The 24,499-nt window shown below is 44.8% G+C and overlaps 1 protein-coding gene across 1 annotated transcript in view; it reads left to right on the top strand.

Moving 5' to 3' along the window:
* RYR3 (ryanodine receptor 3) overlaps window positions 1-24,499 on the top strand; it is a 513,582-nt gene that overhangs the window by 435,081 nt on the left and 54,002 nt on the right. Inside the window, exons 65-69 of the mRNA XM_046008318.1 lie at window positions 5,351-5,481; window positions 11,390-11,710; window positions 14,063-14,303; window positions 21,575-21,662; window positions 21,767-21,859. Of these exons, the coding sequence (XP_045864274.1) occupies window positions 5,351-5,481; window positions 11,390-11,710; window positions 14,063-14,303; window positions 21,575-21,662; window positions 21,767-21,859 (874 nt within the window). The remainder of the gene's footprint in view (window positions 1-5,350; window positions 5,482-11,389; window positions 11,711-14,062; window positions 14,304-21,574; window positions 21,663-21,766; window positions 21,860-24,499) is intronic.

Here is a 24,499-nt window from a genome sequence, read left to right as displayed (position 1 = left end):
TATCAGCCTCCTCTGCTTCTCCTCAGAACTTAATATGCCCCTTCATTGTTCAGAATTGGGTCTTCCATTTTTCACAAATCTTTCACTTTGTTATGTTATTGTGGAGTTTTTTCCCCTAGCTGTTATTTAGGGAGAGGTTGTATTTGTTGGCTTTTCCTTAACCTTCCACATTTCTCCCTTTCTCCCAAGTAACTTTTAGCTACTTGATCTTTCCTGTTTTGGGTTTATAAGGTATTTCTCAAACTTTCTCCATGTTCCTGACTCTCTTTAGTTTCTTTATTTTCTATGAATTCTGTGAATGTATTTTTCCCTGGATAATTCTCCCTCAGAACCATGTTTCTCAACTATTTCTTATTCATTAGTTACATTGCTAGTTCTCAAGAATGGAAAGGAACATTGTGCACGTGTGTGTGTGTGTTTTGAAGGAGTGTATGGGGAAGAAACACCATCCAGCTTCATATCTGACAAGCTGGCTCAGGACTCCCTCACTCTACCCACAGTGCCTTTAGTTCTAGGGTGCATCCACCTCTAGCCTTTGGTGTCTCCCCCAACAAAAGTAAGCAAGTGGCCCAGGTGAGAGGTCACAGGTAAAATTTTTATCACATCCTAAAGACATAAGGCTTTTATATAGTCAATTGAAGTAGGTTTATCCCAGGTACCTGGTGGTGGCTCAGTCAGTTAAGCGTCTCCCTACAGTTCAGGTCATGATCCCAGGGTCCTGGGATCCAGTCCCACATTGGGCTCCCTGTTTGGCAGGGAGTCTGCTTCTCTCTCTCTCTCTCTCTTTCTCTCTCCCTGCTGCTCCCCATGCTTGTGTGCTCGCTCTCTGTCAAATGAATAAATTAATAAAATACTAAATAATAAAAATTTTTAAAAATAATAAGTAAAGTAGGTTTATTCCATCCAGTAGAGGACTTGGGTCAGCAGCTACAGGACAGGTCACTTCTCACTCTTCTACGCTACCTCCCTTCCAGTGGCTTCTCCAGGCGGAGTCTAGGTCACTGGAATGGCAGGAGGCATGTACACTTCTTCTCTACTCTGTCTTGCCTGACTCTCCGCAATATGAACCTGGTCCTGCATCCCCAGCCGGTCTCCCAGCCCCACCTCCACCCTTCATTGTTTCAAGCACAAGTTCATATTCTGGGCTCCTGAGAATCTGCTCTTGTACTTTCAGAGATGGCTACACTCCGGTGTTAGCCCAGAAAGTATGTTTCAGTTTCAGTGTCCCCACTTGGTTAGGTCCATACTTTGTGGCTTGATGTTATCACACATTTTCTCATTTCAGCAAAGACCCCAATATCTTCCCAATTTTTCCCCCATTTCTTGTGCACGTTAGGGAGGAAACTTCAAATGCACCACTTCTCTGCCACCTTTTGCTAAAGTTTCCTTGGCTAACGAATGTCTGCAGGAGTGTAAGGGAACCGCTAAATATTTGGTTTCTAGCTACATCTTGTGTGTGCACCGTGGGTGGGAGAGATTCCAAACACCCCACTGATAGGGTTGACGGTAAAGAGAAGGAAGTCACTGAAACAAAACAGAGACTTTTCTTTTGGAATATGTTCCAATTGAGACAACACTGAGGTCACTGACAGAGTTTTCAACAAATTTTCAGCAAAGGGCAAAGGCTCTTATGCATTTAACTTCTGAGAATACTTGCCTTCTTTGATGTAGAGATACTTTAATCATAACATTTGAAGTTGGTCAAGAAGTGAAACTTGGAAAATGGTTTAAGCTTCAGCACTTCATTTTATCTCAAATGAAAACTGTTTCTCCCCTTCACACCATAGAGGTATTTATTCCTTCCTACCCTGCCACCTTTGACCGATCGTTTCTGACCAAACATTGCACACCTGCCCTAAACCTCTGCGGTGACTTGTACTGCTGGTCTAGAGCTGCGGTCTGCCTCCTCTTTCTGCCCCTCTGCTACATAGTACTTCATCTCCTTGACATCCTTTGGAACATACATGAAGGAACTCTCAAAATTGCAAAGCACCAGATACGTACAAGACATACTTCTTACTATTGTGATGCCTTCCTCTGTCTGGATCCCTAACAATAGACATTTGAGAAGCTAGATCTGGATCCATGAAATAAAATTGAGAGATGGGCAAGGAGAGCCTGCCACTTATCAAATTAGAAAGTAACAAAAACTGAAGTACAAATCACACCCGCTTTAATCTGCCGCTGTTGACCAGGTTTTACCATGTGAAAAATACTGTATATGCTAGGCAGTAAGAACTGAAGGGGGAAAAGAGAGTTCCATATCCAGGGAACAACTCTTCAAGCAGACCGTTGGGTTGCTCCAGCTGTTTCAGTGGCCCTCTTTCTGCTCAGTGCATACCCACATTGCCCCCCTGGGGGGCGCTGATGACCAGAGAAGCATCCTAACTGCAGGCCTTTGCTCAGTGCCTCTAGGAGCCTGAGGGCCAAGGTCATTGGCAGACTTCTGGGTTTTACTTTTACAGAACTTTTCTCAGCGAAACGGGGAGAACTGTTGCTTATCCCTCTTGGCCAAATGGCTAATTAGCATCACTGTGCGCCCTGGACTAGAAAACGCCCTGCTGTGAGCTGGTTGAGACTCAGATTTGTCAGTAATTAATATCAGAAAACCCGGAGAGTGCATGCCCCCAGGGCAGCACAACACTGCAAAACTGGCTATTGCCCCCACAGGTTTCCTTTGTGTCAGACTAACTTTCTAGAAATCCACCTCTGTGAGATCAGGACTTTAATTTGATGAGAGAAAGAGAAAAGAGAAGAATGAATCAAGTTATCACCAAGGCCACTCAGGCCTAGCTGTTTCCAAGGTTCGTCTTGCTGGGCCAAAGTTGAGTTTGCCTCAGATTTCACCTTACCCCTTTGTCATCCTGATTTTCACCCAGATTTTCTTTCATCTGTGTTCTCCCTATGGCATTTCCTTCACCCTCACGGCTCAGGTCCTTCTTTCTTCCTCCCAGAAAGGCAAGACTGAGGGAATAAAATCTGTCCTCAATGGCCACTGTGGTTGGTTGAAACAGGCTTACTCAGAAGGGAGGCCGTGGTGCCGAAGGTCCCCACAGAGAAGCCCACGCCTCACTCCCTCGCTGTCCAGCGGCGGTGCAGCCTGCAGCTGGACACACAGGACACAGAGTACCTGTTCTGTCTGAGGGCTGTTGCTCACCCCAGAGCAGACCCAGATGGGGAATCTCAGTCCCACCTCCAGTGCAAGGATAAGGCTGTGCCATCACCTAAGAAGTGATTGCTTGCTTGCTGGAGGCTGATTTTAAAGTTCTCTACTCAAACACTTCACAGCTAAGCAAACTGTCAGCTAGTCCCTCAACAAGTTGAGCCTAAGAAGATAGAAGATGAGGATTAAAACCACATATATTAACTGTCCTTTAAATAAATCAAAAGGTGACTTTTTTCATAGGTTTGGTGACAGAAGATGGGGGGAGAGGGATGGATTCCGAGACAGTTTTCCACTCGCTCATTCTCCCACCCTCCTCCCTCCAGTCCAGCAAACTCCTCTTGCCTCTCAGCAGTTCTTAGACCATTGGAGCTTCTGATTCTTTCCCAGATAGTCATACCAACTTATTTTCTCAGGACCAATTAAGATCACATTTTTAAGCCAATTCAAGTCTGTCTCTTTCCCTGCTATAATGAAGTTGCCCATTGATCCTAATTCTTATAATTAGACCATAAATGTGTTATCTTATTGCATTCCTTCAGTGTTCTAAGGAGAAAGCTTTTTACTTTCTGGAAGACAAAGGCTAATGGTCAGAGTCTGGCTTATTTCTCAGGAGGCAGTGGGTCCCCTAGCTACCCCCTCCCCACCCCGTAGTAAATACTTGTTATATACATCCAGAGACCCTACACTTTTGACATGCTGCCGCCTTGCTGCTGTTGGAATTGTTGGCTGTTATCACAGTGAAGGGCAATTATCACAGCTTTCAGTTCAGGTTTTGGTCGGGAGAGCTAAGCGAACCCTGAGAGCTGAATGCCTTTTTGTTTCCATAGAACAGCGGTAGGCATGTAAGCATTTGCTCCTGGCTCCAAATGTGCCCTCTCTAGCTGGCAGTTTTCCGCATGATGGTTCCATAACATCCCCCAAGATGCAGCCTGATACCCTCAGCTCCCAAGGACTGTGTAGTGGGCTTCATGCACACAACATCAGCACTCATTCTGATTGGTCAGACACAAAGGAAGGTGAACAAGATGTTTGAACACTGTAAGCCCCATCCACTTCTTAATTATAGACCTATCGTCAGCATTTTCCACTATCTTTGTATCATGGTCTCACAAAGGACTCATGGTATTAGTTTAAAGACATTTTTCTCCTTATTTGGGAACTGACATCACCTGTGTAACTCACCTACCAGGTGTGTAGTCTGACAGTGATCGAATGCCAGTAATTGACAGAACAAAGATATGATGACAGAAAAACAGATGGCTCTGGTCTCTCATTCATCAGAAAGCAATAGATTCAGCACCCCTACAGGGCCCTTCCAGCCCACACTGTCACTGTGTGACTCACTAGCAGGAAGGATCTGCTGAAATAGCCAATACAACTCCAAGGCTAAACCCAGGTCCCCGGGGCGGGGGAGGGACTGTCTCAGTACCAACTCTGCTTTGACCAACCCATGGCTGGTTCCATTACTTATGTTTGCTGACTTGGCTAGCAGGCAAGCAAGCAGAAGTTCTTCCAGTTGGAGAACTAGAAATCTGAACAAGAAATCCTAAGCATCCTTTTCTTGTTTGGTTGCTCATTTCCCAGAAAGACCGAGACCCAGAGCTTTATACATGATGGACACTCAAATATTTGTATAGAATATTTGTGAGAAGTAACAGGTACTAGAGGTCTTTCCTCTAAATCAAGCAATGTGCTTCAGGATGTGTTGTTTCTCTTGCAAGGCAGGTCTTTTATTTTGTTCCTTCTTGGTGCTTTGGGCCTATTATCTCCTGTTCCCACTGGCTGACACCATCTCCATCTAAAGCAGGGAATAGACACAGATTACACAGATTTCAAAACATTTTGAGAACAGAGAAGGGGTCAAATTCAATTTGGATGACAGCAAAACTTCTCAGAAATGCTACAAGAGAAGAACAGAGCTATAAAGTGTATTATTATATTGCCTTAACCAGGTTTAAGAACCAGGGTCCCTGTGGGAAGACCCTTGTACACCACTGGTCAATGTTCAGGAAAAGATGGGGAAGGGAGAAGTGCTTGTAATCTTGCTGAGCCCAGGATCCCAGGATGTCCAGTAGAGTAATGCATGGGGAGATGGCCTGAGACATTTTAGGAAAGAGGGCTGGCCCACCATGCATGGGGCCAGCTGTGGTGACACCACTTCTAAATGGACTTCTTTGTTTCTAGGCAACGTCCTGCCCTTGGAGAATGTCTGGCCTCACTGGCAGCTGCCATCCCAGTGGCGTTCCTGGAGCCCACGCTTAATCGCTACAATCCACTCTCGGTCTTCAACACCAAAACCCCCAGGGAGAGGTCTAGTAAGTATCTTCCCTCAGAGGTCATCAACCCATGTGTTGAGAGCAGCGAGGAAGGAAGGTCACCCAGGCAGGGAAGAGCAGCCTTGCAGCACTTTTGGTTTATATACGCCGAGAGGGGCCAGGAGGTCAAATCTAGGGTCCATGTTGTATGTCTCCATTTTACTGGAAAAATGGACACAGGCAAGTTCTTTGTTATCACTAGACTTTGGGACTCTTCTGTACAATGAGACGGTGTGGTTGATTTCTAAATCCCTTCTATCCTAAAGACTTAGGCTCTTTAGTCTGCCCTGGGCCTTAAGTCCCCTTCTGCGTGTGGGGACATGACTTCTTTATTAGTCCTCTCCAGAGTGTCATCATAAGGGGCACATGTGCACTAGTAACCTAATTGTACTTTCTAAATCCAGGGAGTGACTATGTTTCCAAGTATGATAACCATATGCGGTCTGTCATTTAAAAAAAAATAAAACATAGAAAAATACCAATCTCTTATACTGTTGGTGGGAATGCAAGTTGGTGCAGCTACTCTGGAAAACAGTATGGAGATTCCTCAAGACATTAAAAATAGAGCTACCCTATGACCCAGCAATTGCACTACTAGGTATTTACCCCAAAGATACAGATGTAGTGAAAAGAAGGGCACATGCACCCCAATGTTCATAGCAACAATGTCCACAATAGCCAAACTGTGGAAGGGCCCAGATGCCCTTAAACAGGTGAATAGATTAAGAGGGTGTGGTTCATATATACAATGGAATATTACTCACCCATCAGAAAGGGTGCATACCTACCATTTATATCAATGTAGGTGGAACTGGAAGTTATTAAGCTAAGTGAACTAAGTCAATCAGAGAAAGACAATTGTCATGTGATTTCACTCATATTTGGAGTATAAGAAATAGCGCAGAGGATCATAGGGGAAGAGAGGGAAAACTGAATGGAAAGAAATCAGAGAGAGAGACAAACCATGAAAGATTCTGGACTCACGGGAACAAATTGAGGTTTACAGAAGGGATTGGGGGTGGGGGGATGTGGTAACCAGGGGTGATGGACATTAAGGAGGGCATGTGATGCAATGAGCACTGGGTATTATACACAACTAATGAGTCATTGAACACTATATCAGAAATTAATGATATACTATATGTTGGCTAATTGAATTTAAATTTTAAAAGGTGGAAAAAAACCCCACCAGAAAGGATTGAAATTATACAAGAAAGAGACGTTAACAGGAGTATTAACACACTAAATTCTAGAACAGCAGTAGGAAGACTATGGCTATGGGCCTAATCTGGGCTGCTGCCTATTTTTGTAAATAGTGTTTTATTGGAATATGGTCTCACCTACTCATTTACATGTTGTCTGTGACTGCTTCAGCACTACATAGGAGAGAAAAAGTAATTTTCTCTCTACTCTTCATTGTTGGCTGAGACCCTCCACCCAATGAAACAGATTAATAGGAGAAAAAAATATAATTATATACACTTGAGTATAGACTCAAGTGTGAGTCCCTCCTATGTAGATAAATTGTGATCCTACTGGAAGTTAAAGGAATAAAACAGAGGAGCTTCAAACAAGGGAGCTTGAATCATGCTTGGACTACAACTAGAAAGAACTATAATGATATGATGTAACATGAAGCAGAAATTACCACACCATGGGACTAATCAGTATTAAGGAAGAAAAAACTACATTAAATCATTTCAAACATGAACCTGTTCTATTCAGAACCAATATTCTCTGAAAATATTGATAGATACTAATAGTAGATGTTACTGTCTATCAATATTTTCAGAGAATATTTGTTCTTAATATTGATTAGTCCCATGGTGTGGTGATTTCTGGCACACTCTTCTGTCACCTTCTTTTCTCCATGTAAGAATGTAGAGCGCTAAGCCACAGTGGCTTTATTCCCACCTGCTTCTCATTATTTCAGATAAAGAAACACGTTGCCCCCCAGAAATGCTGACCAGGACAATTTAGACAAGACCACTTAATGAAGTTCTAGTCCCAAGCGCGAATAAATATAGTGGAGACTAGTGTTCTCAGAGTTAGTCAGGAAAGAAACATCGCCCAGCTGCTTCAGCTTGCGAGAGTCTCTGTGACTTCTCAAAGTTAATTTTCCACCCCCTCAGCTGCCCCTCACCCTTTCTCCCCTAGCAGAAATAATCTCTAACCTTGTTTTTCTCTACCCTTTCCTGATACTGAATGAGTCACATTCTTGCAGCTTGCACAGGAGCTGAGCAACTGAGCAGGCTCTGGTTGAGATAGAGCTGTGACATCCGTAGACATAGGCCAGCCCAAGTGTTGCTCCACAGCTCCAAAATGACATGGGCCGAGTCATGACAGTGCTAGATATTTATCCATTTATTCTGCTCCAGCTGTGATTGAGAAGATCGTGTGTCTCTGTCTGACCAATGTGTAGAGCTGTGCCTTGGGGAATGGACCTCCTCTGCTCTTGAGCTCATAGATGTACAATAGCAGGCAGAATGAGGACTTTAGAAAGATGACGGAAGCCGTAGATGAGCTTTGGGAAGGAAGGGCACGACACTGTCCCATTGTTCTTCTCAAGGGCTATTGGAAATATGTTTCTTCTTTATATACTTTACCTTTATTTAACAAGACATATCCATAAATGAAAAATAAGTATCAATCACTGCATACTCCACAGGGAAGAAAAGAAAGAAGAATGTGATTAGAGACGACATAGTTTTTCATCCATCAGTGACACACTGTGGGGTATGCCCAAGTCCCCTGAGCCCATGGTTTCCATCATTCAGTTAATTAACAGAGGGAGCGCTGACCATGTATAAGTAGAGTGAACATGAATATGTATTCTGGCATAATCAGGTTTGCCTGGAGCCAGAGAATGAGTGATGGCTTAATGGACTCTAAGAAGGTAGACTTCATTCATTAAACAAAGTGAGTGGCCTGAGGGACCAAGATGGAGGAGGGGTGTGTAGGGTGACAAATGATGTGAGCCTTTGGTTTAGAAATACAATCTGAGCTGACTTATCAAGGGTTCAGTCAATGGGACATTTTTATTAATTGACAGTTGGAGTTTTGCCAGCAGTTACTCATATTAGTAACTCTTCTATAAGACCCTGGAGCATTTTCTGATTCATCCAGAAATGATGAAGATATGCCCAGAAAAGTCTTACTACTGGGTGTCTTCCAGGTATTCAAAATTAGTTAACCCTCTGGTTACACGTGGCAGTGGTCTGTTAATCAGATTATTAAATAAGATAACCTAGCCGCCAGCCAGTTTATTTCCAGACCCTTATTGAATAGCCCTCCAGAGAGAGCAGGAGGTCCAGCTCCCATGTCAGCTGGCTGCCTACACAAAGAGGTGGTACTCTGATGCCTTCTTCTTGGGGAAGGGCTGCTTGGTGAAGAAAATTGGGCTTGAGAACTTTACACAGTGGTTCTCAAACTCTGGCATATATCAGAATCATGCAGAAGGCTTATTAAGACAAAGATTGCTGAGTCCCCACCCCTAGAGTTTCTAACTCAGCAAAGCTGGATTCCGGTCCTAATGAGTTTCCCGGGTGATACTGCTGCTACTGGTGGGAGGACGGCAGTTTGGGAACCACTGATGTAGAAGGTGAAAGGACAGTGTGTTCAAATGATAACCCCAACAGTCTTGCGTTGGATTCTAACAGGGCTCAGCTGAGGCTGTGTTTCAGGTACATAACTCAGCAGCCTTCATCCTATGGGTTTATTATTTGGCATTTGAAGCATAAAACACCATCTGAATCACAAATGTTTCTTTCACTCAAGGACCAATTACCTATAAATAACTTTTAAAGGTCATTACAGTGATTCCAGGGCAGCACCCTGAAGCAACTCTTTTCTTAGGTAGGGGAGAAAAGTGTCCACGATGATGTATTGTCTGTGTGACATGAAAAAACATGCACACACACACACACACCTGAGCTGTCTTATTGATTATCTGAGAACAAACAGTTGTGAACTTCAGCTGCATCCATGGCCGTTGGCACTGGTCTGTGTGCTGTGACAAAAGTCTTGACTTCTCTGTCTACAACTTCTTGTATGTGTAAAATGGTTTTGTTTGGGAGGCTTCTGCAGACCCCATGTCGATGCCCTCCCCGCCCCCCGATAGTGGTTCTGCTACAAGGCACAGGCTAAACCGTCTCTGCCTGAGATCCGCATCGGGAGTAGACCACGTCTGACCCATAGAATTCCCTTCCCCTGTAAATCACAGGAGTGTCCCATTCTTTGGCTTTCATGCTACTAATCCTTTGGATTGTCTGGTTTTTAAAGGACATTGGTCCCCTCATGCCTTCCACTTTAGTGACAGCAGCAGGAGGTCCTGGCTAGCCAAAGAACATTCATGCCACATGGGGCCTGCCCCATAGCAGGGAGACTCCTGCATGTCCTTTGCTTGCAACTGCACGTGCCATCCAGCACACCTGCTGGTTTCAGCCGCAGACCTGTCGTCTCCAAGCCAGCCAGCTGGCCTTGCTCCACATCTCCGCTCCAGGAAGTACAATTAAGGGAGAAACCAAAACCATTCCTTTCAGCTGACCAGTTGAAATTCCTAAAGGCCACAGAATTTGCTGTGACCTCTCTTATTCATTAACCCTTCAATGCCCACTTACCTAAAATCTTGAGGAAAGAGACTTCTAGCCCGCAGTGACCCCAGTGGCACAGGGCCTACAGGTATAACCCAGTTCACAAAAGATAACATTTTATCTGAGGTCTTCTGCTTTGTCCTTAGAAATCCATGAGAACTTTGCATTTTTCTCCAAATATCAGAAATATTTTCCTCAAGTCATCTAGTGAAACTAATGTTCCAGAAAAGTGTTCCACATTTGCTTATGGCTTCTCAGATTCCCTGGTTCCCTGCTTTGGCCCCATGTGAGAAGTTTGGCCTGCAGGTAGAGTTTGCCTATGATCCCTGTCCAGGTCTGGGTTGCGCCGACCCAGGCAGATGGGGGCAGGGGAAGGGGGGTTAGAGGAGACAGAGCTCTGGGCCCGTGCTTCTTTCAGAGTCCTTGTTATCTTCTTACCCATCAGGAACCCTGGGATGCTGCTGGTGTCTCCTCCTATCTTGTCCTGTCCTTTCACTTAAGTAGAACAGGACATGTAGCCCCTGGCTGCTGTTTGCGATTCTTGTATCCTACAGCCTTTCTTGGTGTCATGTTGAACTTCATCTGTCACTGCATTGACCTATCTGTCCATAGCCAGTGAAGTGACCACAGTCTTCAGTGTGAGGAAAAGATGGGGTTTACTCACTCTTCCTTGCACAAAAGCCTTCACAAACAAAAAGGTTTAGGTGCATGACAGGTGGCCTTAGCACCTGTCACCTCATGAGTAACTTCTGTGGTAAATGCAGACGTTAACACAAGTGTAATTGTTTTTTCCCCAAAATCTCAGTCAGATGGAAAGTAATGTTGTCTCTGGTCCAGGTGAAGGAATATTTGATGAGAGGGGTTTCTTTTCTTTTTCCAAACAGTACAGAGATCCAGGTGACTGAACTACAAGGTTTCACCTAAACACAGAGTAGGTGCTTTTCTCCATCTAATATCACCTTTTCTGCCATGCGTGCAGTAAGACAGAGAGGGAAAAGCCAAGAGATAGGCTGCATCTCGGGGAAGTCTTAGGAGGTGTCCCTCAGCTGTCTCTGTTATGCTCCTTTGGCCTTAAGTTGAAGTGTTTTAATCAAGTGTGGCTTCCAGGAAGCCAACCCAGCCTCTGGAAGCTGTCTCTTTACACAGACACCTGGAGGACAGAAACTCCCCCACATCCAGTGCTCACTCAACTGAGGCTCGAGAGTGACTGCTTAATGTCTAAAAGACCAGAGGAAGGGTGGGACGGATAGAATGGGTTGCATTATTTGTACTTTTGAAGTCCTGTGCCTGTGTTCTCTCTGTACCCCCTTGGTCAGTTCTGGGCATGCCGGACACAGTGGAAGAGATGTGTCCTGACATCCCGCAGCTGGAAGGCCTGATGAAGGAGATCAGCGACCTGGCTGAGTCAGGGGCCCGGTACACAGAGATGCCCCACGTCATCGAGGTTATCTTGCCCATGCTCTGCAACTACCTGTCCTATTGGTGGGAGCGGGGGCCTGAGCACCTGCCCCCCAGCACAGGGCCCTGGTGCACCAAGGTCACATCTGAACACCTCAGTGTCATCCTGGGAAACATTCTGAAAATCATCAACAACAACCTGGGCATCGACGAGGCGTCCTGGATGAAACGTATCGCAGGTACCACAAATGCCTCTTCTCCCCGCCCCACCTGTTCCCCCAGGGCCGGGATTCCTGCATTCTCTTTTCATCTCTCAGTCCATCTCTAAACTAGTCTCCCTCCCCCTCTTAGTTAGTTCCCAGGAAAAAGTTACCCCCCTGGAGAGCCTCCTGGAGCAAATGCTCCCATCTACTCCTAGCTCAGACACGTCCCTCCCATCTCCAGGAAGCCCTTCTCCATACACTCTGCCTGGCTCAGATATTCATTGCTTTATTGGCTTTTGGTACTTAAGCGTCTTGTTTGCTCATTGAGTAATAGTCCATAGTTTCCCTGTAAGTGCTCCTGTGTGTTCCGTACACATATTAGACTCACTCCATTCTGGGCTGTACTGGAAGTCGCCACCATTCGTATTTCATGTTATGCTTTCTAAGACACTCCCTAAGTTAGGTTCCCAACAGCATCATTTTGGGTTTTTCAGGTTTTCATTTCAGTATTCCTCTAGAACTCCTTGCATGCAGTAGGCTCTTAATGAATTTTGTTACCTGATTTTCTATGCCTAAAGCAACCCTAAAAAAAAAGAAAAAAGAAAAAGGAAAGACTTCAAAAAGGAATGACCACACTTCCCACAGTCAGGACATTATGAGTATTTAGTGTCTTCTGTGTCAAAGCAGAGTCCGAGGGGACAAAAGCCAAGGCAAGGTCATTGCATTTGATGGACCCACAGCATGTAGACAACTCTGTGGTAGCCATTCACCCACGCCACCCCCTGGACCAGGAAACACAGGAGCTGCACCAAAGGAGCTATTAGCCCAACCCTCGATATTTACTTTCTTGGACAAATGAGGAGGTATTCCTCTGCAAGACCAGGGAAGAAAAGTTTCCACCCACTTCCTGTCTCTGCAATGAACCGAGCTCAGAATGATAAATATTCTAGGTGCTCATAGCTACTAGATAGCACAGGCCTCTGTGAATGTACAAGTAAATAAAATTGACGTTCCTTTCTTACCTATTAGCTCAAGAATATTGCCAAGACAATAGCCCAAGAAAATCCCCAAGACACTTTGTTGAGAAGCTCTACTTTGTAGTTCTTAAGGGATTCAGGGAAGGAAGGAGCTGGAAGGACAGTCTCCCTCAGCTCCCTAGAGGGGCAGAGAAGGGCAGTGGCCTAGCACGAGAGGCACAGGGGCAGGTGGGCTCGCCCTGTTATTCCACAGTGTATCCCGGTCTCTGGGGCCACCTAATTACTGGTACTGAAACAAAGTCGATTTTAAGTTGTAAGCCCAACTCACCCACATCTGGAATAGCCTTTCTGATTCTGGGGCGGAAGCAGAAGCATGCTTCAGGGCCAGGCGGGTGGGAACCCTGAGCTGTCCTACCTGAGTTTTGGCTTCTTGGATAGTACCCCTCAGCAGGTAGCTGCCTCCACCTCCTCCTCCTCCTCCTACAATGGTCATTGCTGTGAAGGGAAAAAATAAGGCAGTGAGATTTAGAAACAAAAACAAAAACAGTACCAGATGTAGGCTATTTCCAACTGAAATGCCCCCCAGCTAAAGAAACTTTGAAAGGCACAAAACACAGTGCATGTTGGCAGTAGTTCATGGCTCTTACCAATTTTATTTCACTTAATTTTTTTATCATTACTCTGATTCTGATCTTTATGATCAAGTAGACCAGGAGAATACTCCGTTTAAGAAACAGGGTAAGGTGTATAGGTATTCTCTTGAAGAGGGCCAGAATCCCAGTCCCACGCCCCACTGATTGTTGTGTCTGCTCTTTGACTTCCAGTGGCCACCCCAGCCTCTCTCTCTCAGTTCGTTATGCCGATGATAGTTTGTTTGTCCTCTTCAGGGCCCAGAGGAGTCCCCAGGCAGTGAGGTGGCTCAAACATTGGAGGACTGAGAACTGTGGTTGGATTAGTGTATTTTTAACAGCAGATTTTTCTGTACAGTAACCAGAAACCATAGTACTAAGTGCCTACTCTTGGCTCAGCCCAGTGCTGCTTAGTAGGAGGGAAAAAGGCTCCATTCAAGGAATTTATAATCTAGCTAGTGAGCCCAAACTAGACGAACATCCTGAAACTAGGTGATGAGGAGCTAAGAGGTGTGGCCAACGCCAGGCATGCGTGAGGAGTTCTGGGGTGGCCAGGCTCCCTGCAGCCCGGACAAGCAGAACAGGAGTAGGGAACCTGCCCCTGACTTGTGGCTTTATGAGAGGGAAATAAGTGTCTAGGGGACAATTAAGGAAGAGAACAGGGCAGGGCTGTCCTAAGTCCACGGAATGTCACAGCCTTGCCTTTCAGTCTCCCTAATTTCCTTTTTATCCATTGCCCTAATGTGTGAAATGAGGGGGAGGCCTTTTGTTTGCCGACGCAGTGTATGCGCAGCCGATCATCAGCAAAGCCCGGCCAGACCTGCTGAAAAGCCACTTCATCCCGACTCTGGAGAAGCTGAAGAAAAAGGCGGTAAAGACTGTGCAGGAGGAGGAGCAGCTGAAAGCCGACACCAAGGGAGACACTCAGGAGGCGGAGCTCCTCATCCTGGACGAGTTTGCGGTCCTCTGCAGAGACCTCTACGCCTTCTACCCCATGCTGATCCGCTATGTGGACAACAACAGGTACTCGGGAAAGCTGAGGCCGCCCGTCCATAGGATGGAAATGTGGTGTTGGGTTGGGTTATAGGTGAAGTGGGGAGGTCACAGTGGCCACCATCAGTCACCCCTCCCCCTCCGAACAAAGTCGCTGGTGAAGGACCTCTGGACAGTGCTTTGCTTGGCCAGTTATTATGTATGCTCAGTGCCGAGGCCACACCTTCATCCTCACATGCTACCGTAGGTCAGAGGGAGTTGGCCAAACAGGGCCTCCAGTGACCCACTTCTTCCCCTCTCAGCAGAGCTCTGTCACATGTTCATTCAACAGAGGTTACTGCGTGTGAGGCACTGTTCCAGGCATTGCGGGAGGGAGGCATGAACACAGCAAACATGTTTAGCCTAAGGGCTTTTATCATGGCAGGGAAGTGGGGCACACAGACAAAAAACAAAATAAGAACTTGAATACTTACTGATATACTTTCCTCCCATAAGTAAATTATGCAAAGCAGGGTAAGGAGAATTAGGAGTGCCAGAGTGGGGTGGAGTCACAGGCTTAAATAGAACATTAACTGAGAAATAGTATTTGAGCAAAGACCTGAAAGACATGAGGTAGGGAACCATGCAGGGTTATATTTCCAGGAAGAGGGGACATGTGGGGTCAGTCCTGTGGAAGGAAATTGTTAGGGTGTTCAGAGGATCATAGGAGGCCAGTGTAGCTGGAGGAGAGTGAGGAGTAGGGAGAGTGGTAGGAGATGTCAGAAAAGCAACATGGGGCCAAGAGTGTAGGGCCTCGGAGGCCACTGGGAAGATTCTGGCTTTTATTCTGAATGGGATGAGAAGTCGTCAGAGGTTTTGAGCTACTCTGTAATATGATCTGATTCACTTTTTTGTTGAGATTTTATTTATTTGAGAGAGAGAACATGAGTAGGGGGAGGGACAAAGGAAGAGGGAGAAGTGGACTCCCTGCTGAGCAGATAGCTGACCCCCACCCTCAGTCCCAAGACCCTGGGGTCATGATCTGAGTTACCAAGGAACCCTGATATGATTCACTTTTTGAGTACTGTGGGGAGATACGGGGGGAAATAAGGGGGTGAGTAGACCAGTTGGGTGGTTCAAGGTGATCCCATCATAGAGCTAATGGGGATTCTTAGAGACAGCGCCAGCTGGTGATTCCCAGGACCTGGGAGGAAGCGGGGTTACTAGGAAGCAACTGCTTAATGGAACAGGGGTTTCTTTTGGAGCCCTGAAAGTGGTTCAGAAACTAGACGGTGACAGTGGCTGCCCAAGCTGGTAAAGATCACTAATGGCAAATTTTATATGTATTTTTCCATAATAAAAAAGAAGAAAAGGGGGGCACCTGGGTGGCTCAGTGGATTAGGCCGCTGCCTTCGGCTCAGGTCATGATCTCAGGGTCCTGGGATCGAGCCCCGCATCGGGCTCTCTGCTCTGCGGGGAGACTGCTTCCTCCTCTCTCTCTGCCTGCCTCTCTGCCTATTTGTGATCTCTCTCTGTCAAATAAATAAATAAAATCTTTAAAAAAAAAAAAAAAAAAAAAAAAAAAAAAAAAAAAAAAAAGAAAAGGTTTGATGGCTGAGTCCAGGGTGGTTGCAATGAAGGCTGACACAAGATGTCAGATTCCAGGTCTGTTTTGAAGGCAGAGCCTTTTGGACTTCAGACTGGGAATGAGAGAAGAAAGGAGAGTCAAAGATGATTCTGCACAAATGGAAAGATGGAGTTTCCAGCCATTGAGTCGAGGAAGATTGTGGGTACAGACATTTTTTAAGGGAAGATCTGGAAATCACTTTTTTTTTTAATTTGACAGAGAGAAATCACAACTAGGCAGAGAGGCAGGCAGAGAGAGAGGAGGAAGCAGGCTCCCTGCTGAGCAGAGAGCCCGATGTGGGGCTCAATCCCAGGACCCTGGGATCACGACCTGAGCTGAAGGCAGAGGCTCTAACCCACTGAGCCACCCAGGTGCCCCTGGAAATCACTTTTGAACGTGTTAAACCTGGGTTGCCTATTCAATATAAAAATGAAAATGTTGAGTGGGCAGTTGAATATACGAGTCCAGAGTTCGGGAGAGGGTTCTGATGTAGACATGGGAATTTGGGAGTCAGTAGCATATTGGAGAACTATGAGACTAGATGAGAGAAAGCACTGGGGGGAAGAGACAGGAGTTCTAAGGACCGAGAGCTTTTGCTCTCCAACATCAAGGGATCAGGCAGGAGAGGAGGAACCAATGGCTGAGGCTGAGAAGGAACAAGCAGTGAGATGGGAGGAAACTGACAGAATGTTGTGTCCTGGGTGCCAACTTCACAAAGTGTTGCCAGGAGGAAAGAATGATGAGTAAATGCTATCGGTAATCTTGACAGGAGCAGTTTCGATGGAGCAATGAGAGGGGGGCCTCTTTGCAATGAGCTGGAAGAGAATGAGAGAAATGGACTTGGAGACAGAAGTACAGTCCATTTGTGCAAGGAATTTTAGCACAAAGGGGAACAGAAATAGGATGCTGGTTAGAGGCAAAAGTAAGCTAAGGAGAAGAGTTTTGAGGATGTGGGAGACTTGTTAGCTCGTTTCTTTGTTATTGGGAATGATCTAGTTAGAGAAGGGGAAATTTATCATGTAAGAATGAGAGCGATCATTTCTAAAGCAATGTTCTCTGAGCAGGCAAAGGGTCAGCATTAGAGAGTTTATCCACAAAAACAAGCAGGAGGGCAGGGAGTTTGGGTGCTGATGCTGGTACACACACACACACACACACTCTCTCTATATATATGGGGATCTCCAGGAGTCCTTTTCTGATTGCTTCCATTTTTTCAGTGCTGTAGGAAGCAAGATCATCAGCTGAGAATGAGGATGGGGAGATGGTGTGAAGCGGTAGCCAGGGAGAGGGGGAGAGTGGCTGGGCCAGGACAGTGTCATGTGAGACTGGGCATCAGTAAGGGCCCCACTTGAGATCTGTGGTCATGAATTAAAGGTGAAACCCATGCCAGGTTGTCTTTTTCTCCAGCCAGTTCGCCACCAGGTCCAGGCCCAAAATAGGGAAAGAGTTGGATTTAACCAAAGTTGGGGTTTTTGCAAAGTGAGTATGATGAAGAAAAATGGGTGAGGGAGTTGATGGTGTGTGTCAGAGGGTAATTGTAAAGTCTGACCACAGAACTGAAGCTGGATGTTGAGGAAAGTGAGGGCATGGCGGTGGGGAGGCTGATGTCTATGAATAGGCAGAAGAATAGGAGTGTTGGTCAGTGGGGAGCAAGGACCAAACAGGTATTTGTACTATACCACACCCTCTTAAGATTTAAAAGCCTAACATAAATTTGAAAAGGCTCAATTTTAAAATACATCTTGAAAGGACCTAGGAATATTTGGGAGAGCCTTGCTAACTTTTGAGTATGCCATTCTGTCGTGGGCAGGAAATGGGTCTGAAGAAGCCCACTTTAGCATTTATTTTATTTTATAAGGCAAATTGTGTTTCCTATTTAAGACAATTGATTACTTATATTATTTAGCATTTGAAGACAAATACCTTACACATACTGTATAATGTAGTCTCTTACCTGTCTGTGGGAGACTTCATTCTCTCAAAAGGAACCCTGCTTTAAGGAGCATGGTTGGCGTCATTTCCGGTAACATAATGACATCGTGATTAGAGAGGGAATTTGTCAGAGTTTTAGGTAAAAACAAAAATGAAAGCAGAGTAAGGTTGCTCCTAGAATAGCTCTTTAATCGCATTTGTCACTATTGACGATCAAGACTCAAGATAGAGTGTGTTCTACTTTCACAGTGTTTGACAGTTGCTAAAAATGGCAATGTCAGAGAGTCTTTGAGATCATCATTAATTCATTCATCCCCACGTTTCAACCTGCTCTTCCGTGAAGAATGATATGGCCACCTGAACACAGCTTAGAAATACTTCCTTCTTATGTGTCTGCCTTTACCATTTTGGGGTACTTTCTTCACCAAAATAATCACTGGCTTGGAAGTATGGGACTGTGGAGTTGGCAGGAAATATAGGAGTCACCTCATTGTACCTGTAACTGGATGAGTAAATACCCCCTTCCTTTTTCCTGGCAGCACATTTCTTACCTCTGATTATCTACTACACTTCTAGATGACAAAGACTTGCAGGAGTGGCCTCCACTCTAGTCTCAGACAGTTCAAATGGTTCTGTCAGGAGTCAGCTCTGACTTTGCTCTTCAGAGCCTCACAAAACTGTTCCAGTCTCTCCCGTGGAAGCTCTTTAAATATGGAAGAGAGCCATCTTGTCCTGTTCTTCCTCATCCTGGTAAACCTGTCTCCATCCTTCAGCCCAGCCATGGCACCGTTCCAAATTTCTTCGCCCTCTGGAACACTGTTCTGAACAGAAGCTCCCTTCGGTCAGTGGTCAGCCCGAAGCCGACCTGAATGAGAAGAACTCTGGGTATAGTGTGGTCAGAGCTGGGCAAATCCACTATCTCCTCGTGCAGGAGCTGTGTGAGCACAGGTTAAGCAGATGTCTCTGCATGAGGCAACGGCCTCTCAGCTTCCTTTCTGGCAGTCAGGAACACTCAGAACACAGAAATGAATGACTAAACAGTGTGATTTGGGGTGAAAACCCATCTCTCAGGTTGCTATAGGGAATTGGAGTGAATCCTCTGCAGTGACCACTTTCGGCTGTGTCCTTGGCAGGAGGCTTAGGAACAAAGTTGAGATAAGCTCTTAGCTCTAACTCAGACAACCTGACCATGAATGTCATAGGAATACAGCTTTCCTTTCTTTCAAAGCCTCATCACTGGCTGTCCTTTCTTTGAAAATCTGCTAACTTGCCATTTTGAAAATGAAATCTAACTCTCTTTACTCTTGTGATCAGCCAAGGTTTTATTCTTGTGTATTTTATTCTTGCATATTTATTTCTTGTTTTCTGTTGATATGCTCAGTGATTTCATTCACTTGTGTTGCTTCAAGCATCACCCTCTGCAGATCACTGCCTCTAAATCCAACCTTCTTCTCCACCTACAGCCTTGCATTTTCCAACTGCCTTTTGGCAGCATGAAGGGCAGATGACAAAAGAGACCCAGATATCCATTTAGTACCTCCAGAAGGATCAAGTGGCTGGATATGGAGAGAGATCTGGATTCTGGGAGACCGGGAGCAGGCAGGAGATGAGCCTGGTTGTATCATGGGGACAGACAGGAAAAGATATGGGCAAATAAGAGAGGTGAGGTCAGGATCTTCTTTTCACCTGCAAATACCAGAGAGGTGCAGAGTTTGTGTGCCTGGGGAAACCTATAATGAGATATTCTTCATTCACATGACCACGCTGAACCTGAAGAAAGAACCTCACTAGAAATAAAGGATGAAAATATACCTCCTAGAAGAAGAAGGTACGAAAAAAAAAAAATTCATTCATTGGAAACTGCCTTCCTATGGAAGGCAAAGGGATCAGAATCCTCATCAATCTTCTGTAAGGGAACATTGACCTCACCTGTTGTTTTCAGGGCTCTTGTTGCTCATGCACCTTGTGGCTGTACTTTGCCTTGGTTGGAGAGGATGAGACCCCTCATCTCTTCCTGCTTACTTACTTGAAACCAAAACCCTAAGGAATGAACATCTGGCTCTTCTGACAAAACTTGACAGAAAGCATTACCAATCTCAAGCCTCAAGTTTGGATTGCATTTGACTTCTAATAATGGATACCTGATTATAGTGGCTGAGAGAACTTGGAAGTTAAACCTCACAAAGAAGTCCAAAGATACCCATTCCAGAGCCAGTACAGTTGTCCTTCATTAGAGAGACTCATTCCTCTGTCTTCCCATCCTAAACACTGGCTGCCATCTTTGAAGTTACTTTGTGGTGCAGTGTATAGTGCCATTAGAGTTTGAACCATCATATTTTCATTCCAGGCAGGAAGCATGAAAGCAACAGGGGGAAGGCAAAGGGCACCTTCAGCTATCTGATCCCTTTTTAGAGAGCTTTTCCAGAAGGTCCATCCAACAACGTCCGTTTCCATCTCCTTGATCAGAACTTAGTTACATAGCTCTCCCAAGGCTGGATAAAGTGCTCTTCAGCAGGCATAATGCCACCCTGAATAAAATGGGCTTTTGTTCCTAAGGAAGAAGAGGGGAATGAGTATGGGGTAGACAGCCTGTTGTGTCTGCCATGCAAAGGGGAGGCTAGTTGAGGTAGAACTCAAGAAAGATTAGATAAGAATGTCTGTAAGGCTGGAACTCAGGGCAATAAGAAAGTGAGGAGATGAGCGAAGGGTCCAAAGATGGCCTTGGCCTCATGAGTGTTCCCCTCTCCTCCTTAATCTGGTGCTCTCCATGAATGGGCAGAAGGTATAGGCTGCTCAGGGAAGTTCAGTCTGGTGTCCCAAGGCTTAGGGACCTGGCTTTCGATAGCTGTTACCCTGCATGAACTAAGGGACAATAGGTTTTTCAGAGCATTCATGAGAACCAGAGTTTTCTTTAACCTAAGAATGATGGTAGATGATTTAACCTCTGCTGTGTTACTCTACACAGATATTTGAAATATCTGTGCCCTTCCAAAATATAATTTGATTCCTATATGTAAGATACTTAGAAGCAAGACAACTTTTAGGAAATGACTGAATTCTACCGCAATTTAGCCTTCTTGCTGCCATTGTTGAATTCTTAACCTGGTCTGGTTTTTAATTAAAAAAAGAAAGAGAAAGAAAAAAAGAAATGAGTAATGTTATTTATAGGGAATTTCTAAACCATTAAAACACTAAAAACAATAGTGAAAAACATATTGTCTTCCAAATTTCATTCACGAAATTGGCTTTGAGAGGAAAAGGTATGTGGCCTGAAGTGTTTTTAGGGCACTCCATAGTTCAGAGGCTTGACAAGGATGTGTCAATGACAAGATTAGAAGTCTTACTGACCGAGACTTTTCTAGTCTTGCAAGCCTCCTGGACTAAAGGAGGTCTATCCCGAAACAGAGTGTAACCTTAATCACCTCATCTGTTTAAAAAAGAAGAAGAAAAAAAAACCTTTGACAAATTTGAAATGTTTTCTGACATCTGTCTGCAAGGATAATTTTTGAATCCTTTGGTAAAATGGGAGTATTTTTTGGTAAAGTGGGAATAATTATTGTAAGTCCTTCAAAAATGTGTACAAACACATGCCTACACACATGTAAGGCATGCACTGATATTTAGTCTCCCCGAAGACTGCCTTCCTGTGGGAATGTAGTTTTACCTGGATAAGTGTGTGTAACCAATATTGGTATAATTTTTAGTGTAACTGTTTTCCTCATTACTGAATTTCATATGCATATTCATTTGCTTTTCACCTCAGATCTAACTGGCTTAAAAGTCCCAATGCTGACTCTGACCAGCTCTTCCGCATGGTGGCAGAGGTCTTCATCCTGTGGTGTAAATCTCATGTAAGGAACCTGTGGGCCCCGAACTTATAGATGGCTGTAAAAGGTACAGACCTCCAAAGATGTTCTTATAATGTTGGCTTTTTTATTCCCCTCCCCCCACTTAGAACTTCAAGAGGGAAGAGCAAAATTTTGTGATTCAGAATGAAATTAATAATTTGGCATTTTTAACTGGAGACAGCAAAAGCAAGATGTCAAAAGTAAGTCCATTGAAATCAATTCCAAAGACTCTTTGATCTTGACCTAAGTTATGTATCTTGGATGTGTGAAGGGATTAGCTCCGTCCTGCATTTAGGTCAAACTACGAGAACCAGCAGTCTCTACTGTTGCTTCTTTGAGAATGAGCCAGAAGGAACTGCTCTCAAATAAGCATGGTCATCACATTTTCTGAATAAATAGCTGCTTGTATGTCAAAAAGTTAAAGTTGCAAGACTTGTCTAAGGCATTTGAGAGGTCTCCCAAACCAAAGCGGCTGTTCATTGTTTTTAAATAGAACTTCTTCTGGCTAGTGAGCTGCCAAGCTACACACGCCTGGAGCCACCTTTCGATTAGCTATGAGGAAACTGCCTTGCTTTGATGACGTCATTAGCATATGTTCTTACAGTAAGCTTGTTTTCCTCCTATCTGGAACATCCAATAGCTGTTTTATTTCAGTTGTGCTGACCTCTTAATGCCTTCTGTTTATTTTCTATGTGGGTTGCTTTCAGAAACCCAAACGTCTGTCCATTCCCTGCAGGAGTGTTTAAAAGAGAACATACGGGATATCTGTCTGAGAAAGAGAGTAGCTTACAGGGAGGAGCGTAGCAGGAATACAGGAGGGGGCCTGCCCCCCCCCCAGCTCCTCTTCAGTCGGCTCTGCACAGGGAGGCTTTGCTATTTGGATTGTAAAGAATTCTCAGAGACACTCTGTCAGGTGCACATACGTACATACAAGACTTACTTAAATGTGATGTTTTGTTACCAGCTGTTATGGCTTACTCTCAACTCTGTTCCCTTGAGAAGCATGCCTCAATGAGGGTAGGCTGTATATGTCAAGTGTAAGTGACATGTAACACCTGAGATGTGCGTCTCTCTCGTTGCTGGTACAGTGCTGCCGTTGAGGAACATGAAGGTGGAGTGTGCATGGGGACCCCTCAGAAGTGAAAAACAGTTTTGGAAAGATGACAGTCAATGGTTTGTAGCAAAGTCTTTGGAGCATCTTTCCAAATAACCATTTGGGATGAAGACCTGTGTATAGGAAGCCGCAGACAAGGGGCTGGTATAACAACCAAAAATGCAAACTTCAGCACCCAAAACTTCACCATGTGTGCCTAGCTCTGGTCAGCTGCCATCACTCTGAACTTTCCAGCTCTTCCTTTAGCTGTGTTGACACTAACACTTCTTCCAGCATCCAAAAACTGACTCTTAGAGTTTAGAATCTGCTATACACTGCCTAATAAGGTTTGACATCTAAAATTGTGCACATACAAAGAGAGATCAGAAGTGTATATTCATATTCAAAGGAGTCTTTGCTGCAAAGCAATTTACCTTAAGGTGAACCCTTTTGTGCTTTGGGTAATTTTTATTTGATTTTCCAAATTCATTTTGCATTCAGCTTCTGGCAAACACATCTGCTCCCCATGTGAGATACATGAAGATATAGGATCGTTTAGATTCCTGATCCTTGGACATTTATCTTAAATTCCCTCTGAAGGGTCTTCTTGCAGCCATCGTTGGCTCTCCTCTCACTCCATCCACCTACAGAAAGTCAGTAAATCCCAGACAGATTTTATGTTACCTTCACCTTGCAGTGGAGCTGCCGCATCCGTTGTGACTGTCAGCGGATGGCAGCAAAGCAATGGAAATGACTCTGATAAGGATTTGGATCCCAGATGAGCAGAAATGGCAAAGACATCTCAATGCACCAGTGATGAATGGTTACTGAGGGTCCTTAGGTTTACACTTGGAAAGAGATAAGGTGACAGAGGATGACATTTCAAAACTAACCTACTAACTAACTGGAAATTCTGTTCATGCACATTGCTGAATGAGGAAAAGGTTGTTTGCCTTGTCAGAGGAAGGTCATATTCAGAATGTGGGCATCTTCCCTGTTGGTAAGGTACATCTATACAGGCAAACGCTTTTATTTCCTCCCCATTGACTTTGTATGCCAGTTTTTCCTGAGCTACATGGAAAAGGGTCATTACAGTATAGTAAATGGGAGGACGGGGCCCCAGATGTTAAATAGCATCTACCATGGTTGAATAATATTACCATTTAGCATGTTACCCCCTCAGGGTAACAGACACTCCTTTTGATCCTGTTGCCTCAGTTGAGACACAAAACGTGATAGTAAACAGGACTAGAGATGGAAAGGAAGCTAAGTCCCACCCTTGGCCCAGCCATTGACTAAAGGTATGGCCTTACATTAACTCCACCAGGCCCCAATTTACCAATCTGTAGAATGGACTCCAGCTTACTACCTGACCCCTCCCAGCTCTACCGGGATGCTATGTTTAAAAGTCAGTTTCAAATTGCATTGCTAAGATAGAGATAAATGCAGAACATTCTTTCAGATGGAGGTCCCTTTACCCTGCCTCCAGTAAACCGCAACTCATAGCCATTTCTGGTATTCTTTGGAGATGGAACTACCTATGAGAGAATGGGGAGGAGGTATTCTTACTCTCAGTTGAATCCCCATCGCCTTTTCTTCCCTGAAATTAGATGCTTTCTCTACTCCCTAATCTGAATGATCAGCTGTGCTTGCTTTTATCTCCGCTCTGAACTGAATTCTGGTGTTGTATAAATGAAGTTGGCCTCTGTGCATATGGCAGCTGTTGCAAAGACCTGTGTTCTGGAAT

This window comes from Meles meles, chromosome 6 (assembly GCF_922984935.1).
Source record: "Meles meles chromosome 6, mMelMel3.1 paternal haplotype, whole genome shotgun sequence".
Classification (NCBI taxonomy): Eukaryota; Metazoa; Chordata; class Mammalia; order Carnivora; family Mustelidae; genus Meles; species Meles meles.
This window is presented reverse-complemented; position numbering and strand designations above follow the sequence as displayed.